Below are 20,506 nucleotides of genomic sequence, written 5' to 3'. Positions count from 1 at the left end.
TCAGATACTTCATCTGATCTGAGATGTAGACACTTTTGATCCAGGAAGGAAAGTTGGTGCAGTTTGTACTGATCTTTGAAACTGTGTGACATGCCAGTCTGATTGTCAAGCTGCTGCAAGTTATTTCTTGTAGGCAAACACCGTGGTTCATGCACGAAAGTATTAGCAAGTGAAACTTCATTCTGTAAATTGGAGAGAATACCAGTCACCTTAAATGTCCCCACAATGGCCTTCTATGGGATCAGTTTTGGCTCTCGTTTTTTCAAAATATGCACATATGACCTTCCTAAAATGCAAGGAAATAAATATGTGCATTCTGATAACATCTGTGTTGCTGACACTGGAAACAACTTCCAGAGGATTGAAAGGAATCTCAGCCAAGACATGGATACTTTGACCACTTAATTCCAGCAATGGAGACTAATTCATAATGAAACCAAGACAGTGGCAACTAGTTTCCATCTAAACAATTGTCTTGCCAATCAACTCATCTTGATCCATGTCCAACTATAGTTACTGCCATTCCATCCAGTTGCCACATACTTGGGAGTTACACTTGAACATAGCCTGACATACCAGCCTCACCTGGTACATCTGAAAAGGAAGACCTCTTACCATACTGCCTTGAAAAATTATTGGGAACCTCCTGGGGAGAAGACCCTTCATGCATCTGTATTGGCCCTGGTGTTTGCTCCAGCTGAATCCTGTTCTGCAGTCTTGGTTGCAGCCACCACTATAAGCTTGTCAACATGGAGCTGAATTCGGCCACTCATATTATTAGTGACAGTTTGAAGAATACAACAACCCCCAGTCTGTATGTGCTAGTGCATATAGCTCCGCCAGAGATGCCATTACTGTTAAGTCTGCTTGGAGAGCTGCCACAGATGAAACCAACCTATTACATCTCAGGTTGACTGATGTCCCATTCTCAGATAGGGAACAATATGCTGCACCAACTCAAAATAAATATTATATCTGCTTTACAGAAGAGAAAACTGAGAAGGAGAGCCAGATAACTAACTTGCCTGAAGCCAGTGAGGGAGATAGTATCAGGTTTAGAACTCAGGACAGGCATTCCTGACTTATTCAGACCATAATTCCTATTGTAAGCACAGGACTATAACTACTTGTCAGAAAGAAAGAAAGCTTTAGTACTAATACTCCGCAAAATGGAAAAAAAATCACAAGGACAATACCAACCAAAGAAAATGTTGTTTAAATAGGAATTTGCTTCAAAGTGACTTCATACTGATATAATGTATTGGTAATGGCAAACATAAAATATCAATTAATTATCCACAATATTGCTTGTTACTAGATTTTCTCAGTTCACAAATCAACTGCAATATTTTTTCCTTTGAGTATTAGTGTGTCAATTAATATGCACTGTGAATTAAAAAAACTGGGTTTTTAAAACATTTCATTTCAGTGGTCAGAGCATTAGCAACAACATGGCCCCAAGCAATCTCTATGGAATTCCTTCCATAGGGCTGCACCAGTCCATACATAAGAGACAGTATCAGGACAAATGTCTTTGGGCATCAATATTAAGAGCAAGATTGTAGTTTTAAGACACAGCCATATCTAACTTTATTGGATCATTGAAAATCTGCATATAATCTACATAAATTTGCATGGCACATGATTACAAGAAAACCATAGTATTACACATTTGCACATCTTTATTGGGACAAATGGTAGGCCTGTTCTTCTGTGTCATCTTCATTTAAGGAGAGGATTCTTCCTTTCTTTCTTCTGCACTCCAAACTCCTCCTGCCTCAGCGCAGTCATGCCCCACCATCTTTCTCTTGTCTTTGTCCCTGAGGTCTGGGTGTTGATTCTCCTCTCAACCCTCCCTCAGATCTCCACTCCAGCCAGCTTTCTCACAGCCATCATTTCTCCCCTTCTACCCACCCTGGCTCATCCCAGTCCGGATTCTTCTCCCAACTCTATCGTCCCTTCCCTGTCCAGATCCCTTCAACAAACCACCTCCTCACCCAGCCTGAATCAAACCAAAGGGTAATCCCATTGACTTCATTGAAATCACACAATGTGAGTCAAGACTGTAGGACTGAGCCTTTGTGGCATTCAGCTCCATTTCAGATTTTACTGCAGAATTTGTTTTTGAGACACTGACTTGATAAGTACTGTCAATGTAAAGAATAATGCAATATTTTTTTATTTATAGGGCACCTCACACCTGAAGGTCTGTTGTGTAAATAAAAGTAGGTAAATATAAAATGATGTTACAGCTGCAATCAGGAAAGAACATATATGCTTTGATTTCACAACCATTGACCTTTATATGATCCCATTTAGGTGAAGAAATTCTTCAATACATTCACGTAATGCAATATTGGTCTAAATGAACAATTCTACAGTGTTCATTATATGTCTAATTTACATAGTAATAGCCCTGTCGGAGGCACCATAACAGTACTAAAGATAGTATAGAGACCAAACAAGCATTATAGCTTTGTTATGGGGGACAGTGCATTACATTGACCTCAGACCTTCTGTGTGGCCTTTAGTGATTTAATGATTCATAATATGAAACTTGGGGGAGGGGGGATTTCTTTAAGATAATAATAAAAGATTAGTGGGAGCCTTGAAAATGCTGAAGCTGTTGGAAGAGAGGCTGGTTTTCAATTTAGATGTTCAAAATGAAGGTAGGAAAAATCAAATATACATGTTGTACATTAAATCCTTTTAGTTTAATCTTTATTTTAAAGTACATATTACTTTTGTTGACAGAATCTCTTGAACATACTAAAAATGAGGAATCAGTTCTATTAACAGTACAATTTTATACATTTTCCTACCAAAAGAAAGTGCTTTTTATTGTGCTGCTCTTAAGCTATGTAAAAATACTGTATCCATCCTGTAGTAAGGCAAACATTTTCAAAGTTGGGTGTCTAAAGTTAAACATCTAAATCTACATTTAGACACCTATATAAAACTGGCCTGACTTCCGAAGTGCTTTGCAGCCATAACTCCCACTGAAGATAATTGGGGCTGCAATGCTCAGATGTTTTGAAAACTGCTGGGGACTATTATTTAAGAGCCTTAAAGTGGATTTGGATGCCTAAGTTTAGGTATCTGTATTTGAAATATTTAGCCGCAGCTTTGAAAAATTTCACCTAAATTTTCATTAACCGTGGTGAAGATATTTTACTTTTTAAGGGAATTTATTTATGGATTGATTATTAATTGACTGAGTCCCAACAACAGAGTGATCCCTGCTACCATCATCTCTGTCATTTCTACTCTTAGTTGGAGGATGCTGATTAATTCCATAAGAAATATATTGCTTCCAAGGAGGCTAGATTGCCTCTCTCACCAACCACTCCACTAGTTCTTCGTTACCATATCTCTCCCTATCCCTTTATGGCTCCTCCTCCCTCCGCCATCTTCCCCATTCCCTACTTTCTGTAGCAGAAGTCCCAGGTGAAGAGGGATCCTTGCTACTCTGAGCATCTCTTGTTGGCTACATAGTTAGGGCTTGCCTATATGGAGAGTTAGTGCACAACAAGCCAGGGTGTGAATCTACATCACACCAGCCTGCCACATACTGAGTTATTGTGTGGATCCTACTACTGTGCACTAAAACCTCCATAGTGCCAGGGCCGGCTCCAGCTTTTTGGCCACCCCACGCGGTGGGAAAAAAAAGAGAGAAAAAAGAAAAACCCAATTGAGCTGCCGCCAAAATGCCACCGAAAAGGATGAGAGGAACTGGAGGACCCGCCGCCAAATTGCCCTGCAGACCCGGATGTGCTGCCCCAATAACAGACGGAGTGCTGCCCCTTTCTATTGGCTGCCCCAGGCACCTGCTTCCTTCGCTGGTGCCTGGAGCCGGCCCTGCATAGTGCACTTTGTGCCTAGCAAATTCTACACAGCCAGTTAATGAGTGGCACCATGTACATTCACACCCAGGATTGCCACGCACTTTCTGTGTGGCTAGGCCCTTAGACTACTGCCATAGGGCCTGACTCAAAGCCCGCAAATGTCAATGAGACTCTTCCCATTTACTTCAGTGAGACTTGGATTAGGACCATATTGCAGCACAGTAGGTGATGAGAGAGGCTGTTAAAGTATTCTGAATGAGGTAGGGAAGCTAAGCAAAGCAGCGTGCTGGGTAGGCTGCTGTCTTCTGCATGTACTTCCACTGAGTAGGGAGCTGCAGGAATAGAGAAGGAAGGAATTAAATTAAATTAAAATAAAATAAAAACCTTTACTCACTAGCCAACAAAATCTAATCAGCCTGGATTTAAATACAGTTTAATTACACCTATATATTTTTGCAAGGCTGGTTTTAATGTGGTGTGTATATATAGATCAGTGGTTCTCAACCTGTTTATCATTGTGGGCCACATATGCGGCCCACAATGTGTTATGTGGGCTGCAGGTTGAGACCACAGTGACCCCACAAACTGCCCACAGTCCCCTATGCCCAGCAATCCCGCCTGCCCCACGCCAGAGCGGGGTCAGGAATGGAGCCCTGGGTGCAGGCCAGGCGGCCGGACCACGGGACCCTGCTGTGTGGGGCCGGGCAGCAGCAGCCGGACTGTGGGACCCTGAGTGCTGTGGTGCATGGACAGGCAGCCAGGACCCCCAGCACCAGGCCAGGAGCGGAGCACCCAGCACAGGCCGGCAGCCAGGACCTGAGCAGGGGAGCCAGGAGCTGAGTCACCTAAAACCTGGAGGTGCTGCAATACCACGGCAAACCCCTAGTTCCCAGCACCCGCACCCCCTCAATGCCCAAAGCCCCCACCCCAATCCCCCAGCCTGCCCACAGACCCATTCTCCTGCCCCCTACTCTCCTGCGGCACTCACCAGCTCCCTGCTGGCAGGAGCACTGGTGCAGGCTGCAAGACACTGTCTACCCTCAGCCAGCCCTGTCCCCTGTCATACCAGAGAAGCAAATTTTGATTTTTTTTTTAGCACACAGCTGGCCCGCAGCTGTGTGCTAATTGGGCCGTGGGTTGAGAACCACTCGTATAGATATTCATGTAATTGTAGGTTGTACATTGGCTTGAGGTAATCACTATTTAAAATGTATGTGTAAAAACTCTATACTATATTAAAGAATGTTAGAACATCACTGTATCAGTTAATTAGTGTCAGTGGTGTTGGTTGTCAAAAAATGTCTAATTTTATGTCTTTCAATATATTTATGAAATTAATACTTCAAAAGTGTGGTAGTGTGTAGTAAAACAGTTGCCTGAAATGATGCAAATATAAATCTTTATTATGACAGAATGTTAAATATTTATAAGAACTGTTTGAGACACTGATGTAAAAAAACCCACCCTAAATTAAAACATAAACGTTTTAAGTCAACTATATTGTAACTATTCAGTGAATTGAAATAACCTTAACTAGAGAATATAAAACCATGCTGAAATGGACACTATCAAGGAGTTTAGATACATTATTTAACTTTGGAAGAAAATAAATAGACTTTTCCCTCCATGAACTTAAAAAATTATTCCATGAAAACAGGGGTTTTTTAATTAGCAAATTTCTTTCCAGGTTGTAAACTGGGGACGCAGCAACATTGTGCTAGTGCAGGAGCACCAGAAAATAAATTGTTATATCAGGCTTTGCTGGGTACTTTACAGGAATTATCACTTGAATCACTTTGAGTGAAAGTAAGTTAATCCAACTCCTAACAACACAGTACCTTCAGCTTCCCCTTTCAATCCCCTCACTAAATCACAGCCACTGAGCCCACTGACTACCCCTCTTCTACTCCTGTATCCCAAGGCCAGACTTTTTCTTCTTACTGTCTTATGTACTTCACCACATTAATTACTAGGGCCCAGACCCTCCAAAGGTATTTAGGCACCTAACTTCCATCCATTTCAAAGGGGCCATAGGCTTAGTTTTGCGAGGCCCATGCAGTGTTATAAGGTCTAAATCTTATTTTCAAATATGACTTAGGCACTTAGGGCTAGATCTACAAAGATATTTAGGCAACTAACTGCCTCTTTAGGCACCTATATCCAACATGTAGGTGCCACTGACATTCTCAAAACCACTGCTCAGCTGCCACATAACCCTGTAGGCATTTGAAGTCTACTAGGAGCCTATGTTTCCCCTTGTAGGCATGTCCAAAGCTACCTGGGTCCTTGGGCCCAGATTTCCAAAGGTATTCTCTAAGTGTCAAGTGTTCACAATACAAAACTAACTACAGTCCAACACACATTGACTGAGCCATGGCTAGCCAAAACTTGGTTATGTCACTGTGGCACACAAGGGATTGTACTGTATTGTTTACTGTACTCTGAGCTCCTCAAATACAGTATAAAGCACAGTGAAGAGCCACTCTCTAGCCTCCCTGAGGTTGGGGATTTGAAACTGATGGGGATGATGCTGCCAAGTCTGCCTAGCACTGAGCAGCAGACTACTGTGAGGGATCACAGGCCTCAAAACGAGGCTCCCAAGTAGTGTTCAGGCCATAATTACCACCCAGTTCACCTGAGTAATGAGGAAAGGGTCCAGGGAAGGGCTAGCTTGCAGAGGGCCCCACCCCCAAAGCTCCCAATTAGGAGAAACATTCAGCCCCCTGATTGGCTAATGAGAGCTATATAAGGCAGGAAGTCACATCAGGATTCAGGAAGTTGTCTGAGCAACCAAAGGAATCTTTGGCTGGCTGCTACTATGAACCCTTCCTGCCAGCTCCTGATTCTTGCTTCCCTATCTGCTCCTGGTTCCTGTCTTCCCATCCCAGACTCCTGTCTATACCCAGTTCCTGCTTACCTGCTCTACACCAGGCACCTGCTCCTTTGCCTTACCCCTGACATTGTCTCTGGCTCTGACCTTCGGCTTGGTACCTAACACTGTCTTTGGTTTTGTCCCTCTGCTCTAACCTCTAGGCCAGACAGCCCATGTCCCAGTCATTGCAGCTACATATTGGTTTGCTAGCCCCAGAACAGAGTGAACAGTAAGATGGATGGCATTATAAAGAGCCAGTTGATCCATGAGAATTCCAGTTTGTTCACTATATAATGAATAGCTCATCTATGGGCCCAGGCTTTAGCCTAAAGTAGGGTGGTGGGGAAGAGTGTTGTGTTCTTAAGTACGTATATACTTGTTCATAAGCCAAATATTTTTTAGTAAAAAAGGGAAGCACCAGAGAAGGGAGTCGGCTTATGAACGAGTATAGAGAGGGAGAGGTGGGACACAGCCCCTCCCCCCAACAGAGGGAGCAAGGAGAGGCAGCACAGCCAGAAGGGAAGAGGTGGGGCCAGAGTCTCTCCGCTTCTGACCATGCTGCTCTCCCCCCAGCCTCCAAAGCAGCTGCAGCCGTGCTGCTTGGCCCCGCCCCCCAGAGCAGACTGTGGATGCGCCGCCTGGGCGCCGGAGCACACTGCAGCCGTGCCACCCGGCCAGCCCGCTGGAACATGCTGTGGCCACGCTGCCCGGTCTGGCCTGCCAGAGCAGGCTGTGGCCGCGCTGCCTGAGTGCCAGAGCACACTGCGGCCGTGCCACCCAGCCCAACCCAATGGAACATGCGTGGCCCGGTCTGGTCCAGCCAGGCCAGAGACATCCTCCCCATATAAGGTGCGAAGGGATGGGATGGGGAAAGCGTTGGGGTCCCAAGATAGGGGTGGGGTCATGTGGGGGGTGGTCACAGGGATTACTCCCCTGACTCCCAGTTTCTGCCCCCCCCCAAAATTTCCCCACCAGTTGCTGTCCTGGCCATCCAGGGTAAGCAGCTGGCACGCCAGGACACTTTGTTTACTTAGGTTCACCTCCGTTCCTGTGGATGCTCGAGGTAAACAAACCATCTCGGCCCACCAGCGGCTTATCCTGATGGCCCGGGAGCCAAAGTTTGCCGACCCCTGAATTATAGTGTCGGTCATAAAAATTTTCCATTTTTACTTATCCATCTTGGGGGGGTCGGCTTATAAATGAACTAGTTTATGATCGAGTATATACGGTAGGTTCCCAATTCCAAAGCACAGTGAAGCTGTTTCCCTACTGTTGGCTGGTACTTAAGGGCAATTTGTGCCCTTGAAATGCAGTAATAAAAGGTTGCCTGTCTTGCTCAAGGTCAGTTGGCATTTGAATGGGAGATGGACGGTAGGCTTTCCAAACTGGCTGTTAAGAGAGACGAGCAGCTGGCTTTTCAGATTAGCTAGTTCTCCCAATTAGTCAAACAGAGATTATCCAAAGATTTGGGTTGCCCCAAGACCTTTGGGTAATTGGAGTTCAACCAAAGAACAAAAAGTGAAATAATTGGAACGTTTTACCTTTTATTGTAAACCTACCAAAGACATCTTTATTACTAAATGTGAGTATCTTTAGTGGAAATCCACCATAGGGTCTAATGTTTGAGTTGCTTAGAGTACTTGTCTTCAGGCTCAGAGTACACATGACATACTACCAAATAGTTCTGAGGGCTTTTGCATTTCATGGTATTCATGGTGATATATGATTTGTTATTTTGAGAGTGTCTCTTTGAAAAGTCTTTCAAATAAGCACAATAAAACAGTAACCACATCAAATAGTTGTGTTATTTCTACGTTGTGCAAAGTCCCTGGGTATAATTTCACCAAAAAGCTACATAATGAAAAATAAAATATTCCTACCTGAATACTGTCAGCTAATTGAGTGTGTTCAGTGTCAATCCTACAGATGTGTATTGGCCAAGCAAAGCTTTGCTCATGCATGTGGGCTTTCCTAATCCAAACCACACCTTTTTCCTTCCATGACATAGTGGTGGGATCCATAGATAAGTGAAGGTGAGGGGGGTTGCTCCACTCTACTAGGTTTGTGGAGAGTCGGAGCCAGGAATCACGCAGCAGCTGGGACCTTCTGTCCCGCGAATCCTGGACCTGTAAGGAAGGGAAACCAAAGGCAGACCACAATGAGGAACTGCTGAACCTTTCCTACTGTCCAAAGACAGAACCACTATGGCGCATCTTCTTTTCCTGGGGCTGGAGGAACAAAGTGATGATTAAGCTACTGATGTTAACTGGGGGAAGAGAGCAAGTCCAGAACACAATTTGTACCAACTAGCATCTCCTCTTTTTTTGCTTCTCCTTTGAGGGCGTAAGTGGGATTTAAGGGTACATAGGCTCTGCACAGGAGTGAATTTCACCCTTATCATATCGCTTCATATATAACTAACTGAGAATTTGCGGAAATTGTGCCTGACCCCATTACTGAAAAGATATATTAGCCCTTTCCCATGAAGGCTCACAGTTTTACAGATGGTTATGGATCCTTGATTACTCCTGGAGGCCCAGACAGTTTTGATGTTCAGAAGTACCTTTTATCATCTGCACTTTGTGTGACAATTACCACCTTTTCTCTCTGATTCAGACCTTGTCACAATTATCCGTGTCCTTGTCATCTTTAAATTGGATGTAATTCAATGCGCTGATTTTGATTTTTAAATCTTCATGTAGTTTAGGTCCCTGTAGCCTGAGTGACTGCAACTTTCCCCAGATACAATCGCAACAATTGAATGATTAGCTGACATGCATGAGAGCAGTCCCTCAATGTAAATGTCTGGGGTATGGTAGCAAGGTAATTTCTGCAGAGGACCCTTGACTTCAGTATTTACTTTCACTTTTGTAAGTGATCCATCAGAACTCTAATTTGTTAATTATAAGAGTAAAAAGCTCATTTGTGTGCCCAGGCTTTTGCCCGAGATAGGTTGTTGGGGAAAAGTGTTAGGACTTTAAAGAAAGTTTTGTGATTATTGTGTTTGGAGCAGGGGCAGCTCTAGCCATTTCGCCACCCCAAGCACGGCGGCACGCCGCGGGGGGCGCTCTGCCGGTCGCCGGTCCCGCGGCTCCGGTGGACCTCCCGCAGGCATGCCTGCCAGGGCCGGCTCTAGACCCCAGCGCGCCAAGCGTGTGCTTGGGGCGGCATGCCGCAGGGGGCACTCTGCCTGTCGCCGGGAGGGCGGCAGGCGGCTCCGGTGGACCTCCCGCAGACGTGGCTGAGGAGGGTCCGCTGGTCCCGCAGCTTCGGTGGAGCATCCGCAGGCATGCCTGCGGGAGGTCCACTGGAGCCGCGGGACCAGTGGACCCTCCGCAGGCACATCTGCAGGAGGTCCACCGGAGCCACGGGACCGGCGACTGCCAGAGCACCCCCCACGGCGTGCCGCCGTGCTTGGGGCGGCGAAATTCCTAGAGCCGCCCCTGGTGCCTGCGGATGCTCCACCGAAGCCGCGGCACCAGCGGACCCTCCGCAGGCACGTCTGCGGGAGGTCCACCGGAGCCGCCTGCCGCCCTCCCGCCGACCGGGAGAGCACCCCCCGCGGCATGCCGCCCCAAGCACGCGCTTGGTGTGCTGGGGCCTGGAGCCGCCCCTGGTTTGGAGATATTATTTCTGAGTTTCTGCTCCTTTTTATGACGAGTCCTTTTATGTAGTCAGTTGCTGGGGGTATGATGTTGAAAATTTTAGTAGCTGTATCTTAGTTGCTGTAAATCTTCCCAGAATTTTAGACAATGAGTGTACATTTCTTTTTTTTTTTTAAAAAATCTGTCTAAAGAGCTAAGTATTATTAATAATAGACAGTGGAACTAGGTTTCAGAGCTAAAGCTTAATCCATTATGGGCACCTTTACAAAGGCTTGGTCACATTCATTGATCAGGTTTGTGATTACCTAGTCCAGAATATTCTTTGCTCCAAAATGCACTGTGTTAAAGATCTTTTAAAGTAGTGTCCAAGTCTCTTCTCCCAGACTTCTCAATGTTGTGTCTGATAACCATGGGTCCATATGACTCAGTTTGATCCTATCAGAGACTCCCAAAGTGTTCTTCTCTTGTACAGACACCCTGTTTTCTTTTACAATAAAACAATATTCTCACTATCCACTGGTGCTGTATTTTGAATGCTCGCCTCTCTGTCTTGCTAGTGGGTTTGTTAAATACCATAATAATATACTAATTTTCCTTCGGATAATATGTTAAGAAGTCACCTTGCAAGGATACATCCTTAAGTATGATGCAGTCAAATATAATTATAATTGTTTTTATAGACATTATTTGTAAGACCAAAAAAATCAAAGAGGAGAGAAAACATAAAATGAAAATAGAATATTGAGTAACCATCTTGAAAAAATTACCTAGTCATTTGGTTCATTATCTTAGAAACCTATTACAGAAGATCATAAAAATTATACACATAATAAAACTTACAAACACCAATGACTAGAGATCTGAGTTTGACCTTTTTCTTTTTCTTGAGTTGATAATATCACCACCCAATGTGTCAGAGTGATTGTGTATCTCCTTTGTTCCCTGTTTTAACTCTCTATGAACCACACTCACACTCAGCATAGTGTGAGAATGGGATAGGATATAGTATGAGTAGTAGTAGTAATACTCACCTAAATCTCAATCCTTCTAAATTTTGAATTTCTAGACATATGTACACCTTTATAACTTCCCCTAAGAGAAGTTCACTGGCCCACCTATGGATGGTCATCATTTAATGAAACAGCTACTTAATGTCTCCAGATCTTGGGAGTCTGAAACAAAGCCTATAAGGCTACTTTGATCAGTTATTATCTGACCCATGAAAACCAGCCAACAAGATATATAATAGTCAGCTTTGAATTACCAGGCTATAATAAGACTTGGAAAGATTAATTATTGGTAATTATTGGTAAACTTTGATTACATTGTACACATAGAGACTGATGGAAAAATATTTCCATCAATAAATCTAAATTTCAGATAAGCAACGTAATAAAAATGCTTATTAACTTATTAGAGTTTGATTTAAGAATATTTACTTCATACACTTTAATATGTGATGTTGACAGTTTGTGTTTTAACAGTTTATAAACTTTTAGCTTTTTGAATCTCAATGTCTGCTCCTATTAAATAATTTTTGAATGACTACCTCCATAAGTTTCTGTAACTGTGAAAATTTTGATCGCTAAAAATAAAATATGCTTAAGACCCATAATTTTGCCCAACTGCAAATGCTTAAATTGATAAAAATCAGAACAAAATGCTTAAAACTACACATTGATATTATTCATCTAAACTATAAAAAAGTAAAAATCAAATTCTGCCAACCCTATTATTCAGTTTTGGCATTTCTGGTGCCCACACAAGCCACTCAAGTTGGAAAGGCCTGTGTAAAAACCAGAGCCCCCAAATTGAATTATAGTCTTATAATTCAAAATGTGGTTGTATTTATTTCATAAAATATATAAATGTGACAATTTAATCCAATTGAGGAAGTAAGCCATTTATGTGAAGAAGAAACCAAGTGCTTAGTCTTGGAATAATATGAAATGAGGAGTGAGGCGATGAATTATCCAGATTTGAGAAACCACTTAATTAACCATTGAGGAGACTTCACCTTTGTTTCACCAGAGAGGCTCATAGCTCCCTCCCAGTATTTCCATCTTCCTTCAGTATCCAGCTCTTCCTTTGGCAAGGTGAAGAAAGAAGGGTACAAATGATCACCATCAATGAGGCCTATCTCAGAAACAGTTGGGCACTGTTGCAAAGTCTGATGTGGGTTAATGTCTTATTGTTATCCAATTAAGTTGGCCAACCATGAGGGCAAGGCCCTCTGTACCACTTAAGCTCCATAAAGGAACTGTTCTGAGGGATCTGCTGCAGAGACGATCCGTAACTCTTGATAGTGGTGGGGGACACAATGTAAAGGTTTGGGGGCACCTGAGCACCCCACACATTGCCTCTGGCCCCTTTCTTACTCCCCCTGCACCTCCCACACTTGCTCCAAGCCAGCACCACCTTGCCCCCACTCCCTTCACAGCTCCTTTCTCACTTACTTCTCTTATCTCCTCCCTGCTGCGGGCACAGCATGGGCCAGAGTGAGCTCCAGACACTGCAGATAACTGTGGCTGTAGGTGAGGAAGGGATGAGACTCAGAGGGCTTCCCTGTGCCCCCTCCGGTGGAGCTGCATTGCCAGCCCCATCTCTCTTCCCTGCTCCAGGCACCTCCTAGCGGGGCTCAGCATGAGTGTTAGGTGTCGGTGCCTTTCCCAGCCACATCCCTCTCAGCCGTGCTCAGCCCAGCTCCCACCCTAGAAGAAATCTGGGGGGACACATGACCTCGTGTGCCCCTGTTGCCTCTGGTCTGCTGGCATATCAACCTGTATCTGCTGTACTCCAAGGCTTCTACACCCTGCATAGTCCATTATAGAAGGCTAAATTGTGGGACACCTGAGGTGGGCTATAGGAGGGGCTTTAGTTCTATAGTTTAATTTTATACAGGTGCAGTAACCCCAGTACCTTAAGTGCTGGCAGAAAGGGGTTGTAGATGCTATTCCAGTAGGACCCTGGGAATCTTTCCATTGACTTCAACTGGCTTTGGATCAAGGCCATAGATTGTAAAGTGATTGAAGATCCTTAGGGATGAAAAGTGCTATACAATGCTACTTTGCACTTCTACTCCATCATCCACCTGAGACTCTCAGGGTGCTTAGTCTCACAACACCCCTGTGAGGCGCATAAGTAAGCAGTACAGTAGGAGCAGCAGGGACTGCTCTAGTTAAAGTTTCATAGGCAAGTACCATTCTGTTTCATATGCCTTACCATTCTGACCCCGTTTACAGTTACTTGCAACTTTCTGAAATGTTAACCTTTGGGGCTGAAATGTTCCAGTCTGGTTTCTGCTGGAGGGTGAATTTTTTGTTTGAATGGGTGAGCAAAACAGTTTATTTATGTATTTGATTATGAACAGAGTGGGAGAAAAACATATCTTTCCCCCGTTAGAAACAAAACCAACCCTCCCCCCTTTTATTTATACAGATCTAGTGCCAAAACAGCGGGGGAGGGGGGTGTCATTGGAATTTAACATAATAGCCCTTTTAGACTGTCCTGTTGACAAACGGCCTGGAGTTGATCCAGCTATGACCGGGTGGAAATTGCACCCGGTACATGTTCAGTACCCTCCGGGGGCTGGGGTGTTAGTAAAGCGTTTGAGGAGAGCGGAGTCGTAGCTCAAAGGTTTATAAGGGGAAAGTTACCCAGCATTTGCTACAGGCTGTGCTGCGCTGCTGTAGTGCAGAGGCCGAGGGAGGGGGCGATACAGCAGTGGAGGAAGGGAACGGCAACAGCCCAAACTTCTGCTGCCAAGAGGGGCTGGAACGGTGACAGCGGAGCCCGACTTCCAGGCCAGGAGCTCAGACCCGGGACGCGTCGCCACTAAGCTCCAGGAAAGGCAGCGGCGCATCACCTGCTGTCACACACAGGCTCAGGAAACGCTGCGAGCTATAGTGGGAGGGAGGCTCCGGCTCAGGTGCCAGTGCCAGAGGCAGAGACCCGCCCCCAGGGAGCCGCTGGGGCCAGGCTAGGAGGACAGGCTGCCGCCGCTGGAGAATCCCTTCAATCCAACGCTTGGAAGAGGGAGGGGACGGCGCTCCAGCGAGCGATGTCCAAAAGCGAGCGAGGGAGAGGAAAGGGAGTGAGTCAGTGATCCACTGCAGCTCGCTCTCTGCTGCTGCTGCGCCTGCTGCTCAACTCTACCCGCTCTTTGCCTGGACATGTCTTGAAAAACTTGAATCGTTCCGTCCCTTTCCTTTCTCCCCACCACCCCCTTTCAAGTTTAAACCGGGTACACGCCGAAATGCGGCCATCGGGATATGGGCACGGGCGCTGGATTTGCTACGCGTTGGGCATGTGCTGAAGAACCGAAGGGTGGCAAAGTTCATACTTTAGACGCTTGACCATTTTTTGAATTAAAGTGTGCGGGGATCAACTAAACTAGAGTGGACTTTAGGAGAGAAGTATTAAGTCCAGCTGGTCTGGTGAGTTCTTTGATGTTTGTTTTCCCTGGATTTTTTAAAAAAATATTTAAATGTGTGTATTGATGTTGTCCAGTAGCATAAATGGAAATATTTAGGCTTTAATGAAGTAGCGACTATTGTGTTTGTATGGCTAGTGTGTGGGGGGTATATATACACACACTCCTATGTATACCTATGTTTTGATCCCTCAATGCACACACATATATTTCCCTCCCTTGATATAGACAAAGATATCTAGATAGCTCAGTCAAAACCTGTAAAATACAGAACCAAATTCAGAAGGCTTGTTGCAGAGATGTTCTACTGGGTTTTGCATTATTTTAAAGTGTAACTTGTTTTAGAAATGGTGCCTCTGGGAAAGAGAACGAGGAGTCCGGGACGATGTATTGTGGTGCAGCGCCCTCTAGCCTGCGCACTGGGTACAGCGGCTCCTTTCCCCACTCCAAGACTGCCAAGTTCAGCATTGTCCGGAGACACTAGGGACCGGGAGGAGCCCCCACTGCCCTCTTAGCCCGCTGGTCCTTGCTCTAGGGGGGCTGCAGTTCTGTCTAGAACCATAAATGAGGTTGCGGGGTCTTTGCGTCAGGACGACTCCTGCCCCTCACATTTCAATCAAGCCACTAAAAAGGCAACCTTGAGATATTTGTGAGTCGATTACTTGTGATCCGGTCCTGAATATGTGAAGATTTAGTCATGGGTCAGGCAGGAATCGTTGGGGCTCCCAGTGCTGACGCATCGATTGATTGATTGATTTTTGGTAGGAAAAAACGGTGTACGGCGAATGCGTAATAAATGTGCTCCTCTAATCTTTTCTCGCTCTTTGCTTGCTTCCTGTGGCGATGAACTCCGGCTTCTTCCAGGCAATTAGGTTTCTCAGTGAATCTTCCGAGTCAGAATTCCCCAAACAAATGTTTGATCGTTATTAAGCGTTTATCATTTATTAATGAATGGAGATCACTCCAAGGAATATTTGGGAGTATTAATCTTTAATGTTATTTACATTTACACACCAGGACGATATCATTTTAGCTTTATCCCAAATGGCTATTTCTTTATTGGTAGCATTTACTATTTCAAGGACTGTCTAGGAACTAAATCAAAGGTGTTGGACCTTTTCAAAACCCATGCACCTTTTATAGCTAACTTGCAGTAGAATTTCGCAAACATTGTAAAAGATAAGACCTCAGGATCCACTCAGGTAACCACATCTTACATATGGTCATTTATATAAATAATTGGGCCAATCCCACCCATTGCTGTTGTTAAGACTTTCTGTCTCAGAGAACAGGGATACGTTTGTGTGTGTATGCATATTAGCTTTCAAGCTATTGTTTACTAAACCGCAAATTGTACACTGTTACTACAAATAAAAGTACCAGGGAGCCCAGGGTTATAATTTCAGGTCAGTGTAAAAGTCCTTTCTTTACATGGAACAACAGTGTTCTGTCTCAATGTCCCCTTAGTTGTTTATTTTTCCTCCTCTCTATAACTTGTTAGAGACTTTCATGTACACAGCTACTGAATGATGACAATTTAATTCAGCTGGGAGCCATGAAATACCTGACCTTAATTTTTCCTCCCAAAAAATCCTTTCTGGAGAGCTCCATACTGAGAACAGTCTCCTTGGATCCCATGATTTAGGTCTCCACTTATGCTTTTAAAGACCCTAAACACTTGTCCCCAAGGTTGAGTGAATAAAGGAGGGGCAAGAGAGATTCTTACACTGAGCCAAATCTTGCTCTTTTCAGTGTAATCACTGTGGCTACTCTGTGAGTAAGGCGTACAGGATTTGGTCCTGCGTCGCTTACATTTTGGACTTGATAATCTTTAGGCATAAGGTTTTATTTTGTTTTTGGTGTATCTTTGGACTTCCTTTTAGATTTTTACAAATGTCCAGACTACTGTCTGAAGAGTTCTGCTTTTTTCAAGTTTTAAATAAGCCGTCAAGTAAAATAACTGTACACAATGGAATGCAAAGCTGTCCTTGTCTTCTAAGTTGGTATTTTTGTCCTTTCCATCTTCAATTTCTGGCCGGATAATGAGGAGGTTAGTGGTGTTTGGGCTACAGGGCGTAGTATGCATGCCGCTTTCCAGAGCTGGAGTTTGCAGAGTGTAGGTTTTCTTACCCAGCTGTGCATACAAGTGCCGGGGAAACACTCCCATTCGTTGCACTGAAAATTTGTACTGTGTGGTGTGTTATGACTGGAGGAGGTTGATTCGGGTCTAGCCGGATTCCTTTTAAGAGTTCGTGGAATAAGGAGGGAACTATAAAGCAATTATGGTCCTGTAAATGAGACGAGATAAATTTAAATGCCGATTGCAATAATCTCGGATGGTTCGAAACAGCAAACTTCGAAGTTTTAATAACAAAAGAAAAGACCCCCCGTTTTCAGTTTCTAGATTACTGACATCATACTCCGCTCTGCTCATTTTTTAACTTGCAAGTACCAACAGAAGCATGTGTTCCACTAAGAACAAAAATTAGCACGGGAAGGTTAGGTTTTCACTGCCTCTGCTACAGAAAGCTTTTTTTAAACAAAAAACAGTGAAATGAGTCCTGCCATCGAGGAGAGATAGTGGATCTTTTGATGTGAAGGGTATAATAATTTAGGAGCCAGATGGTTGGGAGCCCTGGAGTCTCTTGGAAGTGTGGTTTAGGTTTTCATGCCAAGGAAATTAGTTCCGGAGGGGGATTGTGGTGGCAGGCCTGGCCTGCGGAGGAATATAGAAATGCAGAGTACAGCGGCCGGGAGAGGGAGGGGGAGAGAGAAGGCGGCCAGGGGAGAAAGAGGAGTCAGACCGGTCACCATGCGGCGCTGGGCGCCCACGAAGCCCCTCCACCAATCTCCTCCCGGCCGGCAATGAGAGGTGAGGGGCGGGCGTGCTTGGCTCTGGCGGCCTCTTTGGGGAAACTTTCTGGCGAGTTTGAGGCGTGGGGCAGAAGTTTGGGGCTGGGGGGCCCGAGAGAAAAGAACGCAGCCGGCAGGGTGCAGAGCCTGGGCTGCTGTCTGCGGGCTCTGCTCCCACTGCCCCGCTCGCACAGGCTGCAGCCCCCTGGCCCCGGGAGGGGACTTTGTCCTGCGAAGTTGGGCAGGGAGTTTGGGGGCAAGAGGGGGTGGACGGTGAATGGGAAGGTGCCTGTAGGACCCCCCACCCCTATCTCCTTCCCGCAAGGTTGATTGCAGCAGCCGCTCACTTTCTTGCCTCCCCCGGGATCGACGAGCATGGTGGGGGCTAGGGGGCGGGTGATAGGTGACGTGAGGGGAATAGAAAGTCCCCAGAAGTGAGCTTGGAAACAAGAGGCTGGCGCGGCGTCATTGGCCTGGATTCATTTGCTACACAATCAAATCAAAGCCACGATGCAGGGGTAGGGAGCGTGGGGGGAGGGAGAAGACCTTGATAAGTTAAACCTGCGCTCGAGTCTCTTTTCCTGCATGGTTCCATCAGGCCACGTTATCGCTGAAACGGAGCTGAAAAATGTGAAGGATCTTCTCCCATTCTCACCCCTTCCAGCTACGCTTTAGAGACTTATTTTTGTGTGGCATGGTTGCTGTTTCTGGTCAGTTCATTATTAAGCTACCGTTTCTCTCGTTTTAATGCTTGTAAAAGGGTCTTGTTATTACGAGTTTAAATGAGCAGAGTATTCAGAGACTTGGCTGTAATTTACTCTTCAGGATTCTATTAAATTACGCCTTGGAAGAGAGGAGGTGATAATTTTGTACCCTGAAGGGAAGGTGTCTGTCTGTATGCATTATGCATTTAATGGCCCATTGTAAACTTAATATCCATGGTAAGCCCACGAAGATTCTCAATGAATAAAATATCTCTGAATGATTTTCCTCTTTGTTTGTGCTTTTGCAATGTATCTACCATTGTTTGTCCCTTGGATTCCTTTGAAACTTAAAGAGCAAAGCGTGCACAGAAGAACTCAAGGTTCCTGATTCCTCCCTCTGTCCCCTCCCCCATGTTTCTATTTCTAAAATGCTTTAGCTGAAATTCTTCTTTAGGAGTTTACATTTTGTGTAGCAACCATAATAAATTGTGAAGTTTCACTACAAAAAATGTATGTTTATAAAAACAAAGAACCATGTATTAAATCACTTACCATGTATTTATTACAGTTACAAATTTGACACGCTAATCAGAAATATTAATAATGCCACTTAAGAATTTCCCCTAAAATATCTTTGAATATTAAACTTATGATAAGTTTTTTACACAGTTTTAAAGTACTATATTAATAGCTGTATGGGATGGATACCTACATTCTTTTTTTGTAGTTACTGTGTTCTTTAAGAGCTTTATGTATAGCATATTTATATGTGCAGATTTAAATATTAGTTGATTGAAACTTCGTCTGTTACTACTGTAATGTCTCTTCACTTCTCAGCTTTTTTAGATTTTATTTGTAAAAGAGAAGCAATAATGGGTGTCAGTTGTCCCAAGGGTCTAATAACCTCACTTGAAAAAAAGCTTTATAGGGCCCAGTTCCACTTCCATTGAAGGTCAGTGGCAAAACTCCCATTCACTTCTGTGGAAGAAAGGAGTGCAATACTTAAAAGAAAAAAACTTAAAAAAACAAAGTTGCAATTAAAATGTTACCCCTTTTGATGAAGTGGTTTGGTCACAAAAATTTTCAAGATAATCACTTGCTACATTCAGACTTAACCGTTTCACTGTATTTGATAGTTTTCTGTATATTATAATAAAAAAGCATTATGTATATTGCACAAGAGATACCGTATCTCATTGCAGTTTCCCTTGTGAAACTCATCAACAATAGTTGCTGATTAAGAGTCTTTTAATGATAGAGTATCATTAAATCCACTGTTACATATGAATATAAGAAAGTTACAGAGCTGTTTTGGCATAGTAAGCAGTTTGAGACACAATAAAGATTAAAGTCTCCTTTTCCTGGAGTGAGGGTTCAGTCCTTCAACCTTGACTTAAGCAAGTATCAGTACTCATGCAAAACTTATACATTTTCATTCTAAATTTTCTTTTTGCCTGTTGTGGGTTTCAGAGTATTTGTGTACTACATAGAGTAGTTAGGAAATAGATCAGTTTCAGGGATTTAATAAACCAAAATGTTTATAGCATATAGGGCTTGTGTTTACTCACAAGTTTAAACTATTATGTTAATCTTCCCAACAATGTGCATTTTCCAAATAACTTTCTGGCTTTAGTAAAAGAATTCAACTGTAAGCTTTCATCATGTGTTAATTTTTTGAATACAAACCCTTCCCCCCGCTCATCCCGGCAAACTAGTCTCAGGGTACGTCTACAGTACAAAATTAATTCAAACTTATTTTCGGAAGCAATTTTATACATTCAGTGTTGTGTGTCCCCACTAAAGCACTTGAATTTGGCGGAGTGCGTCCACAGTACCAAGGCTAGCATTGAATGTTGGAGCGGTGCACTGTGGTAGCTATCCCACAGTTCCTGCAGTCTCTGCTGCCCGTTGGAATTGTGCATGATGGGGCAAAAATATTCTCACAGGTGTTTCTGGGTGTGTGCCGTCACTCGCTCCTCCCTCCGTGAAAGCTACGGCAGATGCCATACTACCAGCAGATGGTGCAGCACGGTGCGCCATCTGTCTCTCTTGGTACTATGAATTCACCTTGCATGCCCTCTCGTCTTTCTGTCTACTCTTTCATCTAACCATTTTCCGCCTTTTTCGGCTACCATGAACAGAGCCACACAGTTTCCGCTTCTTTTTCCATGTTGTCTGTCCTGGCCTCCCATGGA

At 44.2% G+C, this 20,506-nt stretch overlaps 1 protein-coding gene across 8 annotated transcripts in view; it reads left to right on the top strand.

The window, feature by feature from the left end:
* Positions 1-14,133: 14,133 nt before the first annotated feature.
* Positions 14,134-20,506, top strand: part of FAT1 (FAT atypical cadherin 1) — a 179,255-nt gene continuing 172,882 nt past the window's right edge. For 5 of the 8 annotated variants that reach the window (XM_039539917.1, XM_039539916.1, XM_039539920.1 and 2 more), the window contains exons 1-2: positions 17,533-17,626; positions 18,206-18,317. In XM_039539917.1, the coding sequence (XP_039395851.1) occupies positions 18,302-18,317 (16 nt within the window). In that variant the 5' untranslated portion in view covers positions 17,533-17,626; positions 18,206-18,301. Of the gene's footprint in view, positions 14,759-17,483; positions 17,627-18,205; positions 18,318-20,506 lie in introns of those variants that run through there. The other 3 variants (XM_039539919.1, XM_039539923.1, XM_039539918.1) reach the window with 2 other exon arrangements.

This window comes from Mauremys reevesii, linkage group 5, assembly GCF_016161935.1.
Source record: "Mauremys reevesii isolate NIE-2019 linkage group 5, ASM1616193v1, whole genome shotgun sequence".
Taxonomy (NCBI): domain Eukaryota; kingdom Metazoa; phylum Chordata; order Testudines; family Geoemydidae; genus Mauremys; species Mauremys reevesii.
The sequence above is the reverse complement of the archived record's forward strand: the minus strand, read 5'-3'. Positions and strand labels throughout refer to the sequence as shown.